Here is a 21,897-nt window from a genome sequence, read left to right on the forward strand (position 1 = left end):
GCCATAGGAATACTGATATTGATATGCTATCAATATCAGTATTCCTTTTCTAATGTTAAACCAGAATTTACACCGTTCACCTTAAGACCTGCATTATTTTCTGCCTACATGACGTCTCATCTACTAGAAATGGATTTCTCCTTGATTTTGGTGTTTGTTGTAACTGCTGAAAAACATATTAACTGATAGCATGAACAACATCCAACCACTCTTTAATATGTAGGAGCTAGATTATTTTATTTGAAGTTATTTTTTTCAAAATATATATTTTCTGTCTGGAAACACTATTGTATATGTAGCTTATATTATTAATGTGAATATGGATGTGTTGGATTTATGATTGTATGTTAGTATGAATATATAGCATTTATTATTAATCAGATGTATTATCCTTAACTCCTGAATTACCCTTCATTATCTCATTTTTGAACAGTCCTCTTTTGTATTCTAGGAGATTTAATGTTTCTGATCACTTGCAGCCATTCAAAACAGTCCGGCAGCAGACCCAGAACACAATTTAGTATGCCTGAATCTTAATTTTATAATATGTTTTCAGTTATCCTTCCTAAACATTCTCATTTACTTTTTTTATTCACATAAATTTCTGCCTGTCAACTTCATTGGATTCTGGGAGGCTCACAAAAGTATATATCTCATGTATTGATTTATTAATAAACTTTCTGTGTTTTTTTTAAATGTGGTTTTTATAGTAGGTTCAAAAAAACCTTCACACCTTAATAAGAATAACCAATGAATCAATTTACAGAAGAAAAATCAAGGAATCCATTTACTCAGTTCTGATAACAAATCCATTAAAAAATCCAACAAAATTAAAAATGCCACCAGAATTTTGAATTTTGGGAATGAATCTATTGGTAATCTATCTATCTATCTATCTATCTATCTATCTATCTATCTATCTATCTATCTATCTATCTATCTATCTATGTTTCTCAACCTTGGCAACTTTAAGATGTGTGAACTTCAACTCCCAATTAATCCAGCATGGTTGGCTGGGGAATTCTGGGAGTTTTAAGTTCACTCATTTTAAAGTTACTAAGGGTGAGAAACAATTTACCTATGGTATTTAGTACATTTAGTTGGGAGCAAGACCTACTGAACTCAACAAGGCTTATTTCTCAGCAGTGCCAAGGTTTCGTTACATATACTGTGTGGATACTGTATATACAGTATTCTGCTCTGTATATACCCTATGTATACTCTGCCTTGAAATCCCCTGTACATATTATACTCTTCTTTTATCAGGCAACCTTTCCAACATGGGCTGATCTAGAGCAGCGGTCACCAACTGGTGGTCCATGGACCACTGGTGGTCCGCGAGAAAATTTTGGTGCTCCGCAGAAAAATTATTTGCATTTTTTATATTGCACTAAGTACTATTTATCTTTTTTAAAAAATTCATATTAGTGGTCCACAGGATTTAAAAGTATGAATTTAGTAGTCCTTGAGGTCCGAAAGGTTGGTGAGCCCTGAAAAGTTGTCCAATCACAAAACTGGCCTATCTTTTGTTCCATGGACAGCACTCGTTAAAATGGATTGGTGGGTGCCTGGAATGCAAGACAAACTGACCCAATCCGTTTACCAGAGATGTATGAAGGTACACATCATGCATAACAGTGGCATCTCCAGGTTAGTTGCTACCTCCATCCCTGTTATCTCTCCTCTATCAGTTTAAGAGGATAAGAATCTTGAGGTAATAATATTGGAGTTCTACCTCCCTTAAACCGCTAGCTGTAATGTAGATTGGCATTACAACTATCTGTAACATACATCATATTAGGCAAGCTTCTGCTGCACAGTATGGACACAGATACAGGTCCTCTAGAAGACAAAATCCATGCTACTACACTAAACAGCCCCTCCCCAGACAATCAAACACACACAACAGTATATATGTACATAAACTATGAAACACAATTATCAACCCTTATTGATGTCAAAGCCGCAACTGACTCCTTGAACATTTCGGCTGAACTGAGTGAGTCGGTGATAGAAGTTAATGTCAGTTGGGTCTTTTGCTACAGACAGACAAAAGAGTGAGAATGGCTCATTACCTTCTCAGTCCCCTTGCCATGCTTTCTTAAGAGGGTTCCCTGTAGAAACAATATCACAAATTGATCAATAGGGAAGGAGAGGAGAAACATGTCTAGATAGGGATATGAGAAGGAAAAAGGAGTCAGGGAAGGAAGGAGAGAGATTCAAGCTCCATTACCCTGGGATTATCTCTAGAGAACAGCATCATCAGAAGATGTGGCCTAAACGTGGCACTGAATCTGCATTTTGCCCCCAAAGAATCACTTCTTCTCATTTGAACAGCACCTCAGATTGGTCAAAAATAGATATAGATCACAAGAATTGACTGATGACATACCCAGCCCTAGAGAAAACATTCTTGCTTGCATAGCTGGACTACTGCAATGCATTCAACACAAACCTGCTTTGGAAGACTACCCATAAATTACAGTTAGTTTGAAATACGGGAGCCTTCTTATTGATGCATGAGAATCGTTGGAGTCATGTAATGCCATTGTGGTCAACCATGCAGTGTGGTCAGCAGAATTCTAGTTGAAATATTGGTTTTGATCCATAAAGCCCTTGGCCCCTGGATATCTGCAAGTAGAGTCAACCCATCTGCTTTGTATTTTATAGCTTTTAAGAGTTTGGAGGCAGGGATCAAAAATATTGTTTTTTGTTTATGGCACCTTGAGGACATGTTAGCACCAGGGTTTCCAAAACCTAGTGAAAAATGAGCTCTTCAAAAGAAAATGTGAGCAATGATAGATTTGTGCCCTTGGATATTCCAATATTGTTGTGCTTGTATGTACTGTTATTGGGTTTGGATTTTATACTGCTTTTATTATTTTATTATGTTACCATATTAACATTAACTAACTGGATCCCTCTTCCTTTTTTCTTCCAAATTCTACAACTGTCAGAATTATCAAAATTCTGCCCCATCATCCTATAGCCATATGTAGTATGATTGAAGCTGTCATGCCTTTACTAGTTCTGTTCACACAATATGCTTAAAATGGCAACCTAGCGGATATCTTCAAATATGTTAATCTTGGTTAGTTTTCATTTTGGCTTGGTATTGGTGTGTATCTGGCTTAGTGTATTGTGTACAAGCCTGATCTACTTGATAGTTCATCTATTGTATGAACTCAGAAAATGCATTTATTTAATAATCAAATACTGTACTATATATAGTTTAAGGTGAAATGCAAGTTATTTATGCTCATTTGCCAATTCCATTTACCAAATCCATTGGCAATATACAAAATTGCTTATCGGGTAAAGCACTGTGATAATGGTGATCTTTCAATGATTGACATCTGTTTATACTGAAGATTATGATTAAGATTAAGACCTTGGCCACTAGATCAGATCAAAGACTAACCTTACTCAATAGATTCTTTTACTAGAGACAACCAGTTCATTTTGAGAAAACCACTAGTTACAGATGGAAGCAATCATATTGGTCTTCAGAAGGATGATATAAGGGTATTATACTTGCAGATGTAATTCGAGATGTTTCCAAAGATCCTTTGGCCAAATATAAAAACTAGATTTCAGAGCAAATGACGTAGCAAAAAACTAACCAACTTCTTCTGGTTTCTTGGTGCTACTATATTTGAATGTTCATTGTTGCTCCTGCCATAATCAACTGTGTTCCTAAACTAACTGCCACCACTGTGCAAACCCACAAATCCAGTAGGGGTGGAGGAGGAAACTGGCAATCAGCATTTATTTCCATAAGCACATGGATCAAAGGAGCTGGAATACTGTTTGTAAGAGATGAGAAAGGACTACTGAGAAACAACACACTTATTCAGGTGAGTTAAAAACCTGGCATCTATACTGCACAAAGTATTAAATAGTTTTTGTGTTTTAGATGTTTGGTTAGTGTTAGTGTATCAGTGTATTGATTTAGTATTTTGTGTGATCCTGGAAAACGGGTTATTTTAGAAATTGTGTTAAGCATTTTGTGTGAACATAACTTTTGTGTGTATACCTTCTCACTCCTTCCATCAGAATTTCAGATAAAGCACAGAGATTTAACAGGATTTGGAACTTTTTGTGGGAAGTGTTGCAGTGTTCCTTAGCAGAACAGATCTGTAGAAATCTATAATCTAAAAGTTTGTCTACGTATTTCCTTAGATACAACTGAATTAAAACAATTCCTGTTTCATCTGATGTCCTCTTGATATATTTAGCAGTAAACTACTTTAATACTCACTAGCTTGGCTAGGGGATGGTGGGAATTATAATCCAATATACCTGCAGAGCACCTGGCTAGAGAAGGTTGAATTTACAGAATTATAGCTAAGGAAGGGATGGGCACCTTAAATGCTTGGTGTAGGATCTCTTAAAAGAAATTAGAAGGTCAGGGCACTGAGAAGGGATAATACTTTTGTCTGTCCCTATGGGAAATAATGTGAAAACAGTGAAATGATACAGTCTCCAAAGGAGGATGGGATTAAAACCAGCTGTGATATACCCAGGTTAGTATTAAAAACTGTGCAGATGTGACCTCTTGATCAGAAAGACCTGGCAATATGAGTGGATCCATGTGCTAAAATGTGTATATGTGTTTGGGGGGATTTATTTGATGACAATGTGTGCACTTTGTTGATACGTCCCCTCAGCCTGTGTGCCTTGGAAGAGTTAGTAGCTTAGGTTCCAAAGCATAAAACAGGCTTGCCTAACTTAATGTCTACTAGATAGATACCATTTAGGTATGGGCACCATGTTGGGTGAGAATGCTGGGCACTGCACAGCCACCAACTCCAGAGGAAATCAGGTTGGGGATGGTAAGTCTCAGATATTAACTCAGAAGAGCTTGCATGACATAAATTGCAATAGACATGTCCTCTTCTCATGACATGTCCCTACTCTTGGGCCATAGCAGAGTAATGTATTGGTAACAAGGTGCCCACCACAGACTACTTGGGATCTGTTGTCTTCTTCATCCAAGGCTCCCCCATGTCTATAACCTCCCATATGCAAGGAACATTTTCACCAGACAAGTTGTTCCTTCACAACTCCAAAGAACGTAAGAGGAAGGGAGACTGAATTTGAAGAATGCACTTCTCAAAAATTGACTTCCTCACCCTTCCTGTCAAAGTCTCATAGGCAGACCTGAACATCTGCTTCTTGTAACTCAATGGCAAGAGCAAGCCTTCCCTCCTCCCATCTTCCCAGGAAACAACCCCATTATAGCTTCTGACAGTGAGGGACAGACTTTCCACCAAGACGTCATAGCTGGCGCGAAGCAGCTCAGCAACAAGGGGGAAGAGGACACAGAACAAGAAAAGGCAAAGGCATTGGGAAGGGGCAGGAGCAGATAGAGAAGGCATAGGGACAAGGTAGGCAGCCACCACAGAACAACAGAAAAACCAGCTCAAGTTACTTTGGGTAGGAAAGATACTAGACGCAAGGCACATGGACAGGGCGGGAGAGAGAGAGACAAACATGAGAGACAGGGGTGACCTGCCGTACTTACAATCATCTGCCAAGGTGAGAGGAGCGGAGCAATTAGAAAGAATAACCATGAGTAGGCCATCACCTTCATATCCATTGTGTCCCCACCCAGCTTACTCTTACCCCCACAGCCTCCCACAAATACAATAGTCCCTCCTGAAACACAACCAGAGAACTGATGGGGACAGTCCTGTACAATACAAAAGTGTTGTCCCATCAGTGAATATCACAGATATGAAGAATGACTGGCAGCTGTAGAAAAACCATGTTGATTTAAGTCAATTAAGTTACGGTAAGCTTGAAGTTTCACACATCTGTTAATTCAATGACACGACTCATCAGTTTAATGGCAGGGACTCAACTTTCATGCTTATTTTAAATTAGGGTGGCGTTTTTAGAAAGACCATTTGAAAGCAGAACTGGATATTGAAAGATATGTGCTCACCTGAGGATCTCCTGGGGAAAATGAACTAGTTAGAGGAAGGACATAGTAGGACTTGGCCAGTCAATGCACAACTAAATTCTTGGCTTGTAAAAATTTTATTACTGAGTATTCATCAACTCAGCTTTAGAAAGAAACTGATAAAGTGATTTTTTTCCTATGCATTTACAAAAAGACTGAGTTGTTTTTCATGTATTTGTAGAGGCGCAACAAAAGTATATTCCTTAGTAAAGTCCATCTTAGGTGCAAAGAAACTTTCAGTGAAAGTGAAATGAGAACAATGTAAAGGAGAATGAGATGAGTCACAGAAATTGGTATCTAGCTTTCATTCCATCCTTTTCTAATCTCTCACCTTCCAGCTGTTTTGGATTATACTTTCCAGTCTCTCTTACATCACATCACAACACAACATATCCCAAAACTGAGTCTGGCTGAGGATGAAGAAGTTATGGTCCATTGCAACATCAGACTAAGGAAAACTATTCTGTTCTAAGAAACATTTCTTCTGTTCTTTGCTTCCCAAATCACCTACACCCACCCAATTTGCAATTAGAAATCTTGAAGGATTCTAAGGAAGCTAAAACATAAAGACTGTCCTGCCTGGGATGAAGAAAACAACAACAACATCCAGTATTTCCTCATTAGTAATCCTGGCCCCATTCTTCTCTCAATTAAATCCTTTAAGATTCTCAAAATCTGGAAATTTAATTTATTCCCCGATTTTCCCTTAATGACCAATCTCAGAATTTCTCAGGACCTAGCATACACACATACATGCCAACCCACAAAGTCTCTAGAAGTTGAGTTTGCCTAAGACCGTGTTCCTTAACTACGCTGGCTTGAAGATGTGTAGATTTCAATCTCCAGAATTTTCCATGTTGGCTGAGGATTTCTGGGAGGTGAAATTCACACATCTTCAAGTTGCCACGTTTGAGAAGCATTGAAACTAGGAGAAGAATCATACCTAAAACAACCCAGTTCTGATGGAGTCTAGGTAATGTACCACAAAATAAATTAGGTAAAATAAATAGAAAGTAAAGCAATCGTATTCTTTATTGAATATTCCGGCAGTGTCCGCAATCACCTTGGATCAAAGGCAGGATGGAATAGCGCTGTCTTTGCTTGCTTCCAAAAAGCAAGGAAGGTTGGGGCTCATTAGCTCTCTGGCAGTTGCTGACAGGTGCTGTAAGAATATTCCTGCACTCTCTGGAGTTCAGGTAGTCCTCGACTTACATCATTCATTTAATGATTGTTTGAAGTTAACAATTTTCCTGCAGTCCCACAATTAAAATGGCTTGGCAATTGGCGTGTATTTATGATGGTTGCAACATCACAAGGACAGGTGACTGCCGTTTGAGATCTTCCCAGGCAGGTTTCTGACAAGCAAAGTTTGTAAAATCGAGGACGCCTCATTTAATAACTGCTAACACTTACCAACAGAGGTTCTGGTCCCAATTATGGCCATAACCTTAACCTGTGTAGTTTTAATTATTTTTCTAACTTGTTTTATTGTTATTGTTTTATAACTTGTAAGCCGCTCAGAGTCACCTTATAGGAGAGATGTACGACATAAAATTTAATTAAATAAATAAGTTGAAGACTATCTGTATCTATTTTCTTTCAGAACCTGAACACTGCACAGTCCACCTTTTCCAATCTTTCAGTTCCGGTTCAGAGGAAAGACCCTTTTCTGATTTCCAAAAAAACCTTCTTGAGAACTTTCCCCTCAGCCTTATCAACTGGGTTCTTCACTAGAACGTTCCTAGTTATAAACCACTGTTTTTAGTTAGAAGGTGAGAGAACCCCTGGATCAACACTACCACGTGTAAGTAATTTTTCTGCTTTCACACCCTCTTTGTCCCATTTCTGCATCACTTGTCTCCAAGCATTTCCTAAATTGGAACTCCAGAGGGCTCTTCTTTTCTAAAGAGCTTTGCTCTTCTAAAGAAAAGGGGAGTTTGCCCACGTGGTCCTAGATTGGCCTCTCTGAATCACGATCTCTCACTGAAACGTGTATTTGCATATTAGAGAAAAAGCTAGTCTTTGATCCAGAAATGCTGGTTTTCTACAGAGAATTATTTGTTTAATTATTTGAAGAGAGGAATATTTAGTCACGCCAGCTACCATCTGCAGTGTAAAAAAACAACAATCCAGAAATATATCTGTTGGTTCTGAAAATGACATCTCTGATGCAACTGTAGCTTCCACAGTGATATTTGGAGTTTATTCTTTTCCTGAGTTAGGCTAGAAAACCTACCTATACCAAACCTTGGTTATCCAACTATATGACATGGGGAGCAAGCCACTAGAACTATTCCTAAAACTTCTTTCCAGTTCAGTCAATTTAGATCCCATCCTAGCCGTTTAAAACAGGAGCTAAAAGAATTGGGTGAAAGGAGCTTCAAATTGGCCTACTACTGCAATTTAGGGACAGAATGGCCTCTGAAAATTAGAAAAATGGAGAAAAGTCTGGGGCATCCTAACACTTCCTGTGATTGATTCACAGAAATGATTAAATGTAGCTCAGAAGAACCATAGAGTCAACACTGCACACAAATGTAAATCATGTGCTGGAGACAGAATCTGTATTTCCAAAGGATCATATCTGTCATATCTTAATCATCTATCAAGCGTAGAAGAGAATCATCCATAATGGAGATCTATCTAATTATGGAAGCTCACCTGAAATTTCAAACCCTGTTTCCCAGGTTCAGAATTGCATGGAGAACTTCCACAGATCTAGGCCCCTGCTGTAGAAAGTCCCCTCTACATATATAAGGGAAGGAGAACAGTATCCAAAGAAAGAAAGAACAATGCTCATGTCTGTACTCCCTATTTTAGGAGATGAGTTAGGTATAAAGAAAACTATAACATCTTATTCCACAGAATAAGATGTTACTAGAATTTTACTCTAGTTCCATTTGTTTTCCATAGAAGAGATCATACAAGAAGCCTGAGCTCCTCCCACAAAGTTTGACTTTTGACCTTTGAAGAAATTGACCCAAGCTTTTAGAGACAACATAAAAGTTATAGCATTTTTGTTCATGTGAAATAAACATCTGAACAATGAGGTCCCAAAATGTATCTATTTTAAATCCAAGTTGAGATTCTTACTGAATTATATGGCCAGCAGCGCATATTTTTGACAGAATATTAAGTCGCCTTTAAGCTGGCCCCTTACACAAAATGTCTAGTTTTCCACATTTCCATAATATTGGGAAGTTGGTTGCAGGGTCCAGAAAGAGGATCATCCCATACTAGCAGGACTCACCGTCTGGTCAGTTAGTGGAGGAAGTACAATTGTCTTCTCCATTGTATTCATGACAAGCTTCCAGAGTTCCTTCAGCACTCGTTTCAGGACAGTCTTCTCGCAAATTTTGGCAAAGAGAGTCAAGCTAGAATGAAAAAAAGTTAATGCAATAAAGAAGAGGATGAGCATTTTTAAGGACAACAGCTGAATGAACGTGATAGTCCCCAATACTTTGGGCCTGGAATAGGATGGACACATTTGGGCCCAGGTATCATATGTGCTGCTCGGAGAGGAGTGATCAAGAAAATGCCTATTTATGTGCATGATTCACATGAATAAAGTTTTCCCAAGTGTCTTCTCTGTCCTAGAAATCATACGGCAGTTGAGATTGCTAGGAAGGGAATTGAAGCCAACTGATTGGCTTCAACTTCCTTCTCTACTGATTTAGACTGCAAAAGTCCAAGCAGTCATAGATTGCAGTAAAGAGATATAGGAAATGTAACTCTTTGCGATAATCTAATGTCACCTGGATTTTTATTTTGCAGGTATGGAAATTTCTGCCTGTCAGGGTTCCGAGTAACAGAGCCCTTGCAAGCAAAAACTCCGAGACAGGTAGATTCCTCAAAGAACAGCTTTATTGGAAATATCATAGTGACACCTATCTGGTGAAAACCGACTCTGAAAAGTCCCTCGGTTTTCACCTAATTAAAAGTGAAAGTTCCCCCCCCCCCAATTCCAATCAATCAGTCACATGGCCCAATCAAGGCAGCATCCGCTGATCTGGTGACATCCCTCCTCCTTCCTCTGGCCAGGTGTGAGAACGTCCTTGGTTCCCAAGAGAAAGTATTTTGTTTTGACTACACAGCCCCAACTATCTCTAATCCCCACTCCCTATTCCTCAGCTCTGGCATGGCAGCACTGAAGCTCCAAGATGGCTTCAGCCAGGCCAGCTTCAGGGTTGACAGTGCCCATGCTTAAGGTAGCAAAGTTGCAATCACTGCCAACTTCAGCCTGTTTCTGAAAGGTCCAGCAATCACAGAGTCTTCTTAATGAAAAAAGGCAAAATGTTGAAAGCATTTGCTTTTCTGCTGACTTTCCTCTTTATTTAATGAGCTATGCGGGAAGAAGTGCAGACCCATACAATATACTCAGTACAGGTAAGCTCGATTTGTGACCACAGTTGGGACTGGAACTTCCTTTGCTAATCCAAGCATTTGTCAAGTGAGTCACATCACATTTTATGATCTTTTTTTTTTTTTTGCTGAGGTTGTTACGTGAATCTAGCTTCCCCCGCTGACTTTGCTTGTTGTCTGGGAAAGTGGCAAGTGGCAATTATATGACCATGGGACACTGCGACCATCACACATAGACACCAGTTGCCAAGCATCCAAATTTTGATCATGCGACTGTGGGGATGTTGCAAGGGTCCCAAGTGTGAGGATTGGTTATAAGTCATATTTTTCAAGGCCGTAACTTTGAACGGTCATTAAACAAATGGTTGTAAATCAAGGATTACCTGTACAAAGCACAGACCACAAAGAAGGGGCATGCGTAAGAGCACCAGCGTGCCTATCATCCCTGTCTTAATATTTCCTCTGTTCGTATCTATTTTATGTATTCAATTCATGCTTATATATATTACCTAATATGTTCTTGACAAATAAAATAAAATACAATAAATAAAATAAGTCTCTATCATTGCTGGACCAAATCCCACGATGGAGGTGCTTTTAAATTTCTTTTAATTGAATTTTCTCTCTGCGTATATAATTACAAACATAACTTGCCTAGAAAACCAACACTGAGTAAGCAGACTGCATCTAGCCTTCAAAAATTATATTCAGCAGCCAACTTATACATTAACAACTTGTCTGAGTAAAAATCCTTCTGACTGTTACTAAAAGAATAATAGAAAGAGAGTTAATCATTATTTTTAATAAAGGTCAGGAATCTGAAAGTGGTTTAATGAAGGAAAAAATATACAGGAGCAAAAGTAATTGAAACAATTTTAAAAAATGAAGTAGAAATGCAACAAATAAATACCTGAAACTTGGTAGCTAAGATTTCTACCTTACACCCTCTGGGTCTGCACTCACTTGCTATCCAGGAGGTCCATAATAGGCTGCAAGACGTTGTCAGCATCTTGAGCCACGCTGCTGCAGGCACTGGCAGGCACATTCCCAGTGCCTTTCACTTGGCTCAGGATGTCTCCCATCTGCTTCACACAGTCTTCTATATGGGGCTGAAAACTGGAGAGAAACAGAAGGGGTCGATTGATATTCTACTGAAGAAGAGACAAGACCAGCCTTCCTTAACCTGGCACCATGCTCAGATGTTCTCTTGGCAACTCCCATAATTTCTGGCTGAGAACTGTAGGCTCAATAGAGTTGAAAGATGCAAAATTGAGGAAGCTGGGCCAGAAGTCTTGAACTAATGTCGTACGTCTTGTGCTTTCATTGATTAATGGGCCAATATCCAGTTTGCCTTCCCACCCCATTGTATACATCCAATATCAAGTGTTCTGTAGGGAAATGACCTCAAGTTAACATCCCATTGTCTTCCAAACTAGTCCTACCTGGTTGCAAATACTCGGCTTAGTTCATCCAAGACATTGTTGAGCTTCACCTGAAGTTCCTTGAGGATATCACTGGCTTCTGTGTCCAACTGAGAGGACAGAACAATAATTATGAGCAAAAAACAAAATTACCCTGTTTAAATAATAGAAGCCAGTTTCCAGAACTGATCTCAAATGTGGTACGTACTGTATGTATGTATGCATGTATGTGTGTTTGTATGTATGTGTATTTTCTTACTTATTTACTAAAGAGATGCTAATGTAAGTCTGTTATATTGTATTTAGCCAACAAAGGCAACATTTTTCAGTTTAGGGATTGGCTAAATTGGTATGATATCACAGAATGTTTGGTTGTTCAGGGTATTAACGATATTGTCAATTTGGAGTGAATTAAAATCTTACCAAGAAATTTGTAGAGAGATGAGCTCTGAAGCTAAAAAGGTAGAAAAACACACCACCTTTCTGGAATGCTATTTCTGCCCACTCTGCAAGCTTCTGCTTACTTTATTGGATAGTTGATTATTCCTAAAGATTAAAATTTAATACACTGCCCTAGAAATCCATTTAGTGAAGTTTGGCAATATTAATGCTTTAGATACAGTAAATAAATGTAACAAAAAGATCGACTTCCGGTTTGCTGTTCGTCGCTGCCAGACGTTCCTTTGGGATCGTCAGCTTCCACTGCCTGTCAGAGCCGCCTTCACAACGGAATGGCGGCTCGAAAAAACTCCGTTTCCATGAGGAAACGGAGATAGAGCCGGCAGGGGTGGGTAGAACTCTCTGCGGAGTCCCAAAAGTTTTTTTTTTACTTTTGGGACGGAGCGGATGAGATGCCCCATATCCCCAGCCGCTGCTCCGGGCTTTGGGAGACCTCTGCTAATGCAGAGCCAGGCGTCAAAAGCAAGCCTGCAAATTTAACAGATTACTCAAAGAAAATGTGAGCTGGACCTGTAATACTGAACTGCAAGTATTTTACTTATCTTTTAAAAATTACTTAAGAGAAGGGAGGAAAAGAAAGAGGAAAAAAAGCCTTTTAAAATGGCGTCTGCCGTGGCTGGAGGAGAGGCTGAAAGGGAAAGTCCTTCCGTTTTCTATTATTACAATGTAGCGGAATAAATACCACTGGCTACATTTGTAGACAAAACTTCGCTCCTGTGTCTTTTTCTCTCTTTTTCCCCTGGAGACTTGATATTGTTGTTGATTGGAAAGAAGTCTTTTTTCTTGTTTTTTTTTTTTTTTTAACAAAGCCTGCCTGGGCGGAAACATGGCACTGAGACTTACAAAGTCAGTTAAACAAGTAGGGGGGGGGATTCCCCCACCAACAATTTAAAGGAACAAGTTTTAACTCTTCAGTCTCAGCAACCTGATTTTAATATAATAGAATTTCTCTTAGAGGAGATTGAAAGAAGGGAGGAGATTGTGAATCAGCAACTTGAAAAATTTAAGCAGGAAATTAAAGAATTGGTGAAATCTAAGTTTGATTTTTTGGAGAAAAAATTCTCAAAAGTGGCTAATGGTTTTTCAGAATTTATGATACAGTTGGACACAAATACTAATTTATTAGAGTCTAAAATGGAAGAAATTCAAGATAAATTGGACAATAGAACTCAAAAAATTGAAAATGATCTGATAAACACTCAGGATAATAGCTCAGAAGAAAAACCTAAAATGGATGCTGATCAAAAGTCTGGTAATGTAGAAAATTTGCAACAGAGGATTGAAAAGGAGATTCTAATGGTACAATATAATTTCACAGAATATGCGATAAGATTGAGGGGTTTGCAGGAAAATAACAGAGATGATTTAAGGAAAATATCTTCTGAAATTCTAGCTGGGATTCTAAAGGTTCAACCTGAGGAAGTGTTTTGTAGGATTGACAGAGTTTATCGAATAAACTCCTGGATTGCCAAGCAAAGGCAATTGCCTAGAGATGTGGTGATTTATTTTACAGATAAAGAAATTAGGAATAATATCGTGCAAAATTCCTTCAATTCTAATTTGCAATTGTATGGAAGAAAGATTTGGATTTACAAGGAACTCCCACCTAAGATATTAATGGAAAGGAAGAAATTTGGTTTTCTGGTGAATGAGTTAAAAAAGAGAAATATCCCATTTAGGTGGGACGCTCCAGTTGGTATTATATTCAGATATCAAGGAGAAAGGTACCAGCTAAATACTGTTGAAAGAGCGGAAGAATTTTATCAAAATAGGTTGAAAATGAATTTAACATCTTCAGGTATAATACAGGATAAGCAGAAGGAGCTGGAAATAAAGGTAAAATATCGAATTATAGAGACTGTACCAGATAAATTGCCTTTGGATTTATCGGACACCCCAGCTGGACTATCTACAAATTTGAGAGAAGTGGCATCTAACCTTAATGTGATGACTTATCAAGGCAAGGACAAGCATGGAAACCAATTAGGGGATATACAAGGGATAAAAAAGAAACATGAGACACAAAAACAAAACCAACAAGACCAATCTACAAAGCAGAATGAAAACCGACCAGATGATACACAATTTGTTGAAAGGAAACCAGGATGGAAACCAAACCCACAAAAAGAAAAGAAAAAAAGAAATAGGTTGCATAAAAATAGAAATTTCTAAATCAAGCAACAGTGAAGCCAGTGACTTTAAAATATGAATGATTATGTGTAAATATAGAAGAGGCGACGTATTGGTTAATATCATCCTGAGGATTGTGGCAGATCTCTGCATGGCCGTAATCTGGGGACGTGAAAAGAGCCTTAAACTGATGGATTTGAATTATCCACTTTGGAATTTCTTTTTGTGTTGATAAACATATTATAATTATCTTGAATCACAAGGCAAGAGAATTATGCTGGGGCATGCAGAAGATCGGGTTGTTACCCACTACGATGATGGGAATCAATAATCCTGATGAAACCCACAATTATTACTATATGGAATATAATTATAATGTCACTTGGGTGGTTGTTTTTACTTTTATACATATAAGAAGATATTTACTACTGATGGGGGCAGATATGATTGAAGATCCTGAATAAACTGTTGCACCAGCAAGCTATGTTACCCTATTATGGATGTTGGTTCTACCAATCTAGTGGAAAGACCTCAAAGAAGATATTATATGGACTATAAATTTAAAGTCATTGTCTTTTCTTTTTTTTATTTAGATATAATGGAATATATAGACATATATTTTTAAGTAGTGTGGGCAGTGAATCAAAGATATCAAAGATATTGAGAATTGTTGTGTATGATAATTTTGCATGATAGTGGGTGAATAAGCTGGTTAGTAGATTGATTAGTCTAAGAAAAGGGATTTCTAAGTGATATATTTAGGGGAGTGGTGGAAATGGATAGAGTGGAATAAATGTTAAACTAGATTTTATGGGGAAGGCCGCTTTGAAATGTTATAGTAATATATATAGAAGATTAAATGTTAAAGTAGGACTTATCGTATAGTTTTAAAGTGGAAGGTGGTCTTGAATTGTTGTAATAATATATAGATAGGAGAAAAAGGGCAGATTATTGCCAAATTGGGAGTTAGAATACTATTATGCTAAATTAGAAGTTATTCTATAATGTTAATAATGTCTTTTTTTTTCTTTCTTTTCTCTTTTCTGAAATGTATGGATAAAGGGGGATGTCATAATATTAATAATATTTTTAGTAAGTAAAGGTCAATATTTAGAGGAGGGAGTAAGTAATCTGTTATGAATTAGGGTTTTTTTTTCTTTTTGTTACGAAGAAGTCACAGGGGGGGATGGGTGGGGAGGGGGGGTTAGGGAGGGGGAGGGAGAGGGAAAAAAAAAGGGGGAAAAATTTGTATTTGAAAACTTTTTCAATAAAAATAAATAAATAAATAAATGTAACAAAAAGATTGAAAGTGAGGAATCGATGGAGGGGAAACAAAAAGCTAATCAAGAGAAAAGTAAAAATAAAGCAGATAATTGGGCCAAGGAGAACTAGTCAAGAGTTCTCTCACATGGTCTTTGGAAAGTAAACCAATTTCAAATTGATTCAAAATTTGCACTTTAAATACCTTTTGGCAATTAAAAGGGGGAAAAAAATCTCATGAATTTTCCACCTGCTTCCAGTTTGAGAATTGTATTCAATATCCAAGATGAGAAGGCAAAAAACAAACAAACAAAAAAAAAACAAGGAAATCAAAGAATTCAGAATTGATTCAAGGATCTTTTGAATTCGTAGCTTCAGGCATGTCAGTCTGGGTAAAGCTTTTCCATCAAATGAAAGAATAGCCTTTCCCTTATTGATGAGAAATCAAATCTACCCTCCAGGTCTAATGGATAAGTGGAGAAGAGACCTTGCAGAACAACAGAGATGATGCCTGCAAAAGGTGACTAAGACCCATCATGTCTCTCTGTGCCTGTCTGGTCCACTTGCAGCCCAGTTGTCCAAGATAATTAAAAAATGCAAACCTCTTTCCCCCCCATAGCTTCAAACATCTTCTCTAGCTGGACACGCAACTGCTGTATGTTGTTCATCAGGATACAGGGCTGGAACAGAAGAAACACATATATTCAAACATATTTCAAGGCTGTTCTATCTCTGATCAACGCACATATGACCACTGGGGTTGACATGGACATCAATTGTGATATGAAATGGAGCAACTCTTGCCCTTGAGGAGCAGGACCAGATTCAGGTTAGATTTCTAGAGGAACTTCCTGGTGGTAAGAATTATCAAGCAATAGGATAATTTATCTTTTGAAGTGGCATGTTCCCTTTGCTGAAGGTCTTCAAACTGAGGCTGACATCTGACAAGCTGACATCTGACTTTAGCAGATCCTGCACCAAAAGGAAGCTTTGAGTGGATTACATCTGAAGTCCTCTCAATTCTGTGATTCTAGGGTCTTCCAATTTCAGGGACAATGTTGGTTAACCCCCCCCCTCCCCCTCAGTTCCATTAAACCAGTGTTTCCCAAACTTGACCCTTTGAAGATGTATGGACTTCAACTCCCAGAATTCCTCAACTAGGCATACTGGCTGGGGAATTCTGGGAGTTGAAGTCCATGCATCTTAAAATAGCCAAGTTTGGGAAACACTGCGTTAAACCAATATTAAGGGAGACTGCAAAATAAAACTCTGAAATTTGTACCTCATGATTCTTGATGAATGTATCTTTTCTTTTATGTACACTGAGAGCATATGCACCAAGACAAATTCCTTGTGTGTCCAACCACACTTGGCCAATAAAGAATTCTATTCTATTCTATTCTATTCTATTCTATTCTATTCTATTCTATTCTATTCTATTCTATTCTATTCTATTCTAAATAGTAAAGCAATCTCTCTGAAGTTGGTATTCTTCAGATGCATCAGACCTCCATTATTCACTTTCAGCAAAGAAAACTAGAAAAACAATAAAGAGAACATGCGTAGCTCAGGGTTGAAATGAAGGGTCCTGGTGCTCTCTGAGTTTGGTTGTTTTCTTGCAGATGGTTCATTACCCAAACTAAGTAACATCATCAGTTACCTGGTTTTGGGGAATAAAACATCTGCAAGCTCAGAGAGTACCAAGGACCCCTCAAAGCTGGAAAAGCCAATTATCCCTATTAATGTTCACTTCTTATGCAACTCTAACTTCTGTGAAAATAGAAGACAGGTCTTGAAGGCTATCTTAATCCATCCCCTACTTGCTGCAGGAATCTCACAACATCAATATCCCTGTTTCCTTTAGCAACAGTGAAATTGATGGCATTTAAATTTTATAAATAAATAGAAATACATAAACTGTTCCACCCCATCCCCATCCTGGAGCCCACTGGGCTTCCTTGGGATCCCCGGTTCTGCAGGAAGATTTTAAAAGAAAAAAACATGTCAGAAACTGAAGTCCTGAATGCAATACATCACCACTTTTTCCTTCTCCTTGGAGCAGTAGGAAGCAAAGCCTTTAGAGATGATCTCCGCATACTGCAGCAGGACATTGCTAATGGTCTGAAAAGCAAAGTGAAGTCAATCAGAAAGACAAGGAGAATTTTGAGCAGACATTGTGATCAGATTGTGATTTACTGGATTATAGCAGGGCCTTCCCCAATCTGATGCCCTTTGCGTGTGTTGGATCAAAATTTTCAGCATTTTTCGGCTGGAAAGTCCTGGCTTGACAGATGGATGTCTATATGGTCAGTATCCCCTTTTCAACAATAGTTTTACAAATACTTCCAGGCAGGCCATAAAAACAGGAATCGAGGATAAGGGCACTCTCAGAGATATATAACTCTGAGGAGGAATGTTCCATTTTATCTATTACGTTTTAATGTCTGGAAACAGTTCTGTCTATCATGGATGTTGAATATTTCCGTGTGATATCCAAGATCTGCCTAAATCAGCCTACAGTTCCATTCCCCAGCCACAATCTTTATCTCAATTTACCTAGCAGCTAGGTGGAAGTCTTCATAACATTCTTGAGTCAAATAGAAATTGTCCTTCTATAGCTGTGAAAACCTTCTGTAAAAAGGTGGAACAATAAGATCAAGTCCGAAGATGTTTTGGTCTTCCTAGCAATTGCTTTTAGTTTAGAAAGATTCCTTGGCTGGTCAACTTCTCTAAGAGTTGTTCCTTGCTATCATTTCAAAGGCAGAAATGATAAGCACACACCAGTAGTGACCATAGCAGAGGAACTGCTCCTTACCTTGGCAAACCTGCGCATGTAATGGCCTACAATCTGTGGATCAGGGCACTCCAACTTCTTGATAATCTCAAAGCTTTGGTTGAGCTGGGAGAAGACATCAACCACAGAGCAGGAGAAAAGGGCATGTTCTGAGGTTTGTTGGAACTGGAAAAAGACCCAAGAAGGTTGAATGAGAAGCTAACTTCTTTGGGATGGAAAACAGAAAACTGCTGTTAGAACATTTATCTTGCTAAATTCATTCTTGCCTATTCTGGCAGTGAATTACTGAACTTCAGAAAAAGACTTTTTTTCTAGTCTTACTCAAAGTTGACAAGAACCAAACTTGAGAACTTTGTTCTCAAAACTTATGCTTTGTGATGGAATTCTGGTGAGTTAACTGAATAATCATAGGATAATTTATAAGATGATAATACTTTGCAAAGTTATGCGGATAAATGTTTAACATGCTAATTGTTATGCAACACTGGTTCTTTCTAAAATATGTCTCTATCAAAAGTTGCCACAAAGAGCTGTGTTCCAACAGAATTCAGTTCTGAGGTTGTTGTTTTTTTTAAATTATTATTATTACAGTGCTGATGAAACCAGATGCAAATCTTCAGCCTGATATATTACCCCATCTTTCTTGTCCCGTTCTAATGCTCCATGTAAGAAATCTCGTGACACTTCCTCATTCTCATCCAGCCACTGGATAACAAAAGGTTCAAACCATCTAGAGAAACAAATGGGAAAAAAAAAAAAGTAAGGTTGAAATCAAGAAAATCTATTTTAGCCAACTCAGGAGAATTTGAAATAGGGATGGGTAAGAGTTTTGTTCAGTTTTTCATCAGAACTTAGCAAGCTCTAAAAATCTCATTAAAAACAGGATAGAAAGAATTTAACTTTTTCTTTAGTGAATGAGAGAAAAGTAAAAAAAAAGTACATCTTTTTGAAGTTCTCCCTCTTACAAGTTCTAGCTTTAGAAGTATAAAGTCTCTTAGTTCAGTTTCTGAAGAAATCTGAAGAAACTGGCATTAATTTTCTAAAAACTGAAAAAGGGTGATCTCTGGAATTTTTCTCCTAAAATATTAGTTAGAAGGGGCCATTGAGACCATGAGATCTAGCCCCCTGCTTAATGCAAAAATTCAAATGAATGCATCCTGAGAGTTGGCTGCTCAAGCTTCTGCTTGATCACAAGTGTTCAGTCTGAACAAAAGAATATTCTTCTGAAGCTCAGTGCATGCTGGGAGATAAAACAGAGCCAAATAAACAATTTGAATAATTTGAAGTGGGGCCACTGAATGGCTTGGTCTGGAGAAATGGATAGGATCTGGAAAAGGCAGAATATGAGGCCTGTCCTGAGGCCTGCCCTTAGATCCTTACATGTACAGTTCCTACCCTTAAGCTGCCAAGCAAGAACTGATTTTTAAGAATTCTCCACTGTTATACCTTGTACAGGTAGTCTTTGACTTACAACATTTTGTTTAGTGACCATTCAAAGTTACAACAGCATTGAAAAAAGTGAAGACCATTTTTCATACTTACGACCATTGTAGCGTCTGTGAGATCATGTCATCAAAATTCGGACACTTGGCACATGGTTCATATTTATGATAGATGCAGTGTCCTGGGGTCAATTTGACATATGACCTATTACTTGCTATTTATATGTACACTGTAAGCTTATGCACCAGAGCCAAATTCCTTGTGTGTCAGATCACACTTGGACAATAAAGAATTCTATTCTATTTTATTCTATTCTATTTTGTTCTGTTCTATTCATTTGCAACCTTCTGACAAGCAAAGTCAATAGGGAAGCCAGATTCACTTAACAGCTGTGTCACTAACTTAACAACTGCAGTGATTCACTTAAACAACTGTGGCAAAAAGAATATTATGGCTGAAATTGAGATATGTAAAATGTACTTGGAAAAAACAAAAAGGAAGATTGGAATAAATTATAAAAATCAATATATAACTATGTTATACAAAGTATAAGATGTGACCCAGTCAACACTCTGTTCATAAAATATGTATGTGAAGGAAAAATTTAATAAAACTTGTTTAAAAAAAACCCAACTGTGGCAAGAAAGGTCAGAAAATGGAGCAAAATTCACTTACTTACTTACTTACTTATTTATTTATTTATTTATTTATTTATTTATTTATTTATTTATTTATTTATTTATTTATTTATTTATTTATTTATTTAATTTCTATACCGCCCTTCTCCCGAAGGACTCAGGGCGGTGTACAGCCTAATTAAAAACACAAAGACAGACAAAATTTAAAAATAATTAAAATTATTAATTAATAGCCCAATTTATAAAACCCCGAATTTAAAATCCCATTTAAAACCAATTAAAATCTTTACATTGATAGCCCAGCCTGGCGGAACAACATGGTTTTGAGGGCACAGTGAAACACATGGAGATCAGAGATTTTACGAATTTTACGAATTAAGTTACGAACTTAACAAATGTCTCACTTAACAACAGAAATTTGGGGCTCAATTGTGGTCGTAAGTTGAGTATAACCTTTACTAGTTATATTTTGTAACTCTACCATTTTTGTGAAATGTGGTGTTTTGATTCTTTTAGTGTATCTTTTATCTTGAATAATGCTCATATGGGTTCTGCTCAACACTACAAAAGTCAACTCAATGTTGTTTTGGAATGATAGTGTACTTTGAACATTTCTGAGCTTGCTAAACTTTAAATATCTTCTTGGAGGTAGATACTTAAAGTTTGGGAAGGTCAGAAATTTCAAAGTCGGTTTATGGTAAGTAAAGTCAAGGTTTAAGGATGAGGACACAACAAACGGACTTACGCAGGGTATTCAGGAACCCGGTTGGTGAAGGAAGGAAGATCTGTGACATATTCGTTGTATAACCATTTCACCTTAAAGTGCAGGTTCATATAGTCAGCACTCTTGCATAGCCGATGTTTGTCATGCTCTGCATAGCAGTGGAAGAGAAGAAGAGAATGAAAGAGAAAGAAGTTAGAAGTGATGGGAGTGTACAATTCTTGCAACAGGCTTTCAGGATCTGAGTACTGAGTTAGCCAAGCTGAATTATCTCCAGAGATAAAACAAGATCCAAAAGCAAATTGTGGGAAGCAATAGAAGAAAAGTGGGGGTGGATGGGGAGTGCACATAGCTATGAGGTAGGGAGGAAATGAGATAAGGGTATAAACCTGTGAATGAATTGGAAGGTGGATGGTCTCCTCTGAAAATGTTTTAATGTGCATTTAACCTGGGTGTATTGTTTGGCACAATTCCAGTTTGTCCAGAAAGATCAGAAGCCCAACAGAACATGGAAGGAGGGAGAAGATACATGAGAATGTTTTTATAAGAATCAGTAGTGCAACTTCTTCTTAAGACCCCAAGAAGGCTCACCTTCCATTGCATACTTCATGTCCTGAGCGAAAAGATTCCACATAACTTCTGCACTGATCTTTCCAACATTCAGCTCTTGAGGGAATCTGTTAAGAATTCAAAGGCAGAAC

At 37.8% G+C, this 21,897-nt stretch overlaps 1 protein-coding gene across 1 annotated transcript in view; it reads right to left on the reverse strand.

The window, feature by feature from the left end:
- Window positions 1–21,897, reverse strand: part of UNC13A (unc-13 homolog A) — a 112,876-nt gene that overhangs the window by 15,908 nt on the left and 75,071 nt on the right. The window contains 11 exon segments of the mRNA XM_070936436.1: window positions 2,076–2,114; window positions 5,528–5,533; window positions 9,219–9,342; window positions 11,294–11,446; window positions 11,773–11,861; window positions 16,203–16,280; window positions 17,638–17,721; window positions 18,416–18,559; window positions 19,028–19,124; window positions 21,221–21,347; window positions 21,788–21,873. Of these exon segments, the coding sequence (XP_070792537.1) occupies window positions 2,076–2,114; window positions 5,528–5,533; window positions 9,219–9,342; window positions 11,294–11,446; window positions 11,773–11,861; window positions 16,203–16,280; window positions 17,638–17,721; window positions 18,416–18,559; window positions 19,028–19,124; window positions 21,221–21,347; window positions 21,788–21,873 (1,027 nt within the window).

Source organism: Pituophis catenifer, unplaced genomic scaffold (genome assembly GCF_029215685.1).
Source record: "Pituophis catenifer annectens isolate HBS135680 unplaced genomic scaffold, rPitCat1.0.hap2 SCAF_1, whole genome shotgun sequence".
Taxonomy (NCBI): domain Eukaryota; kingdom Metazoa; phylum Chordata; class Lepidosauria; order Squamata; family Colubridae; genus Pituophis; species Pituophis catenifer.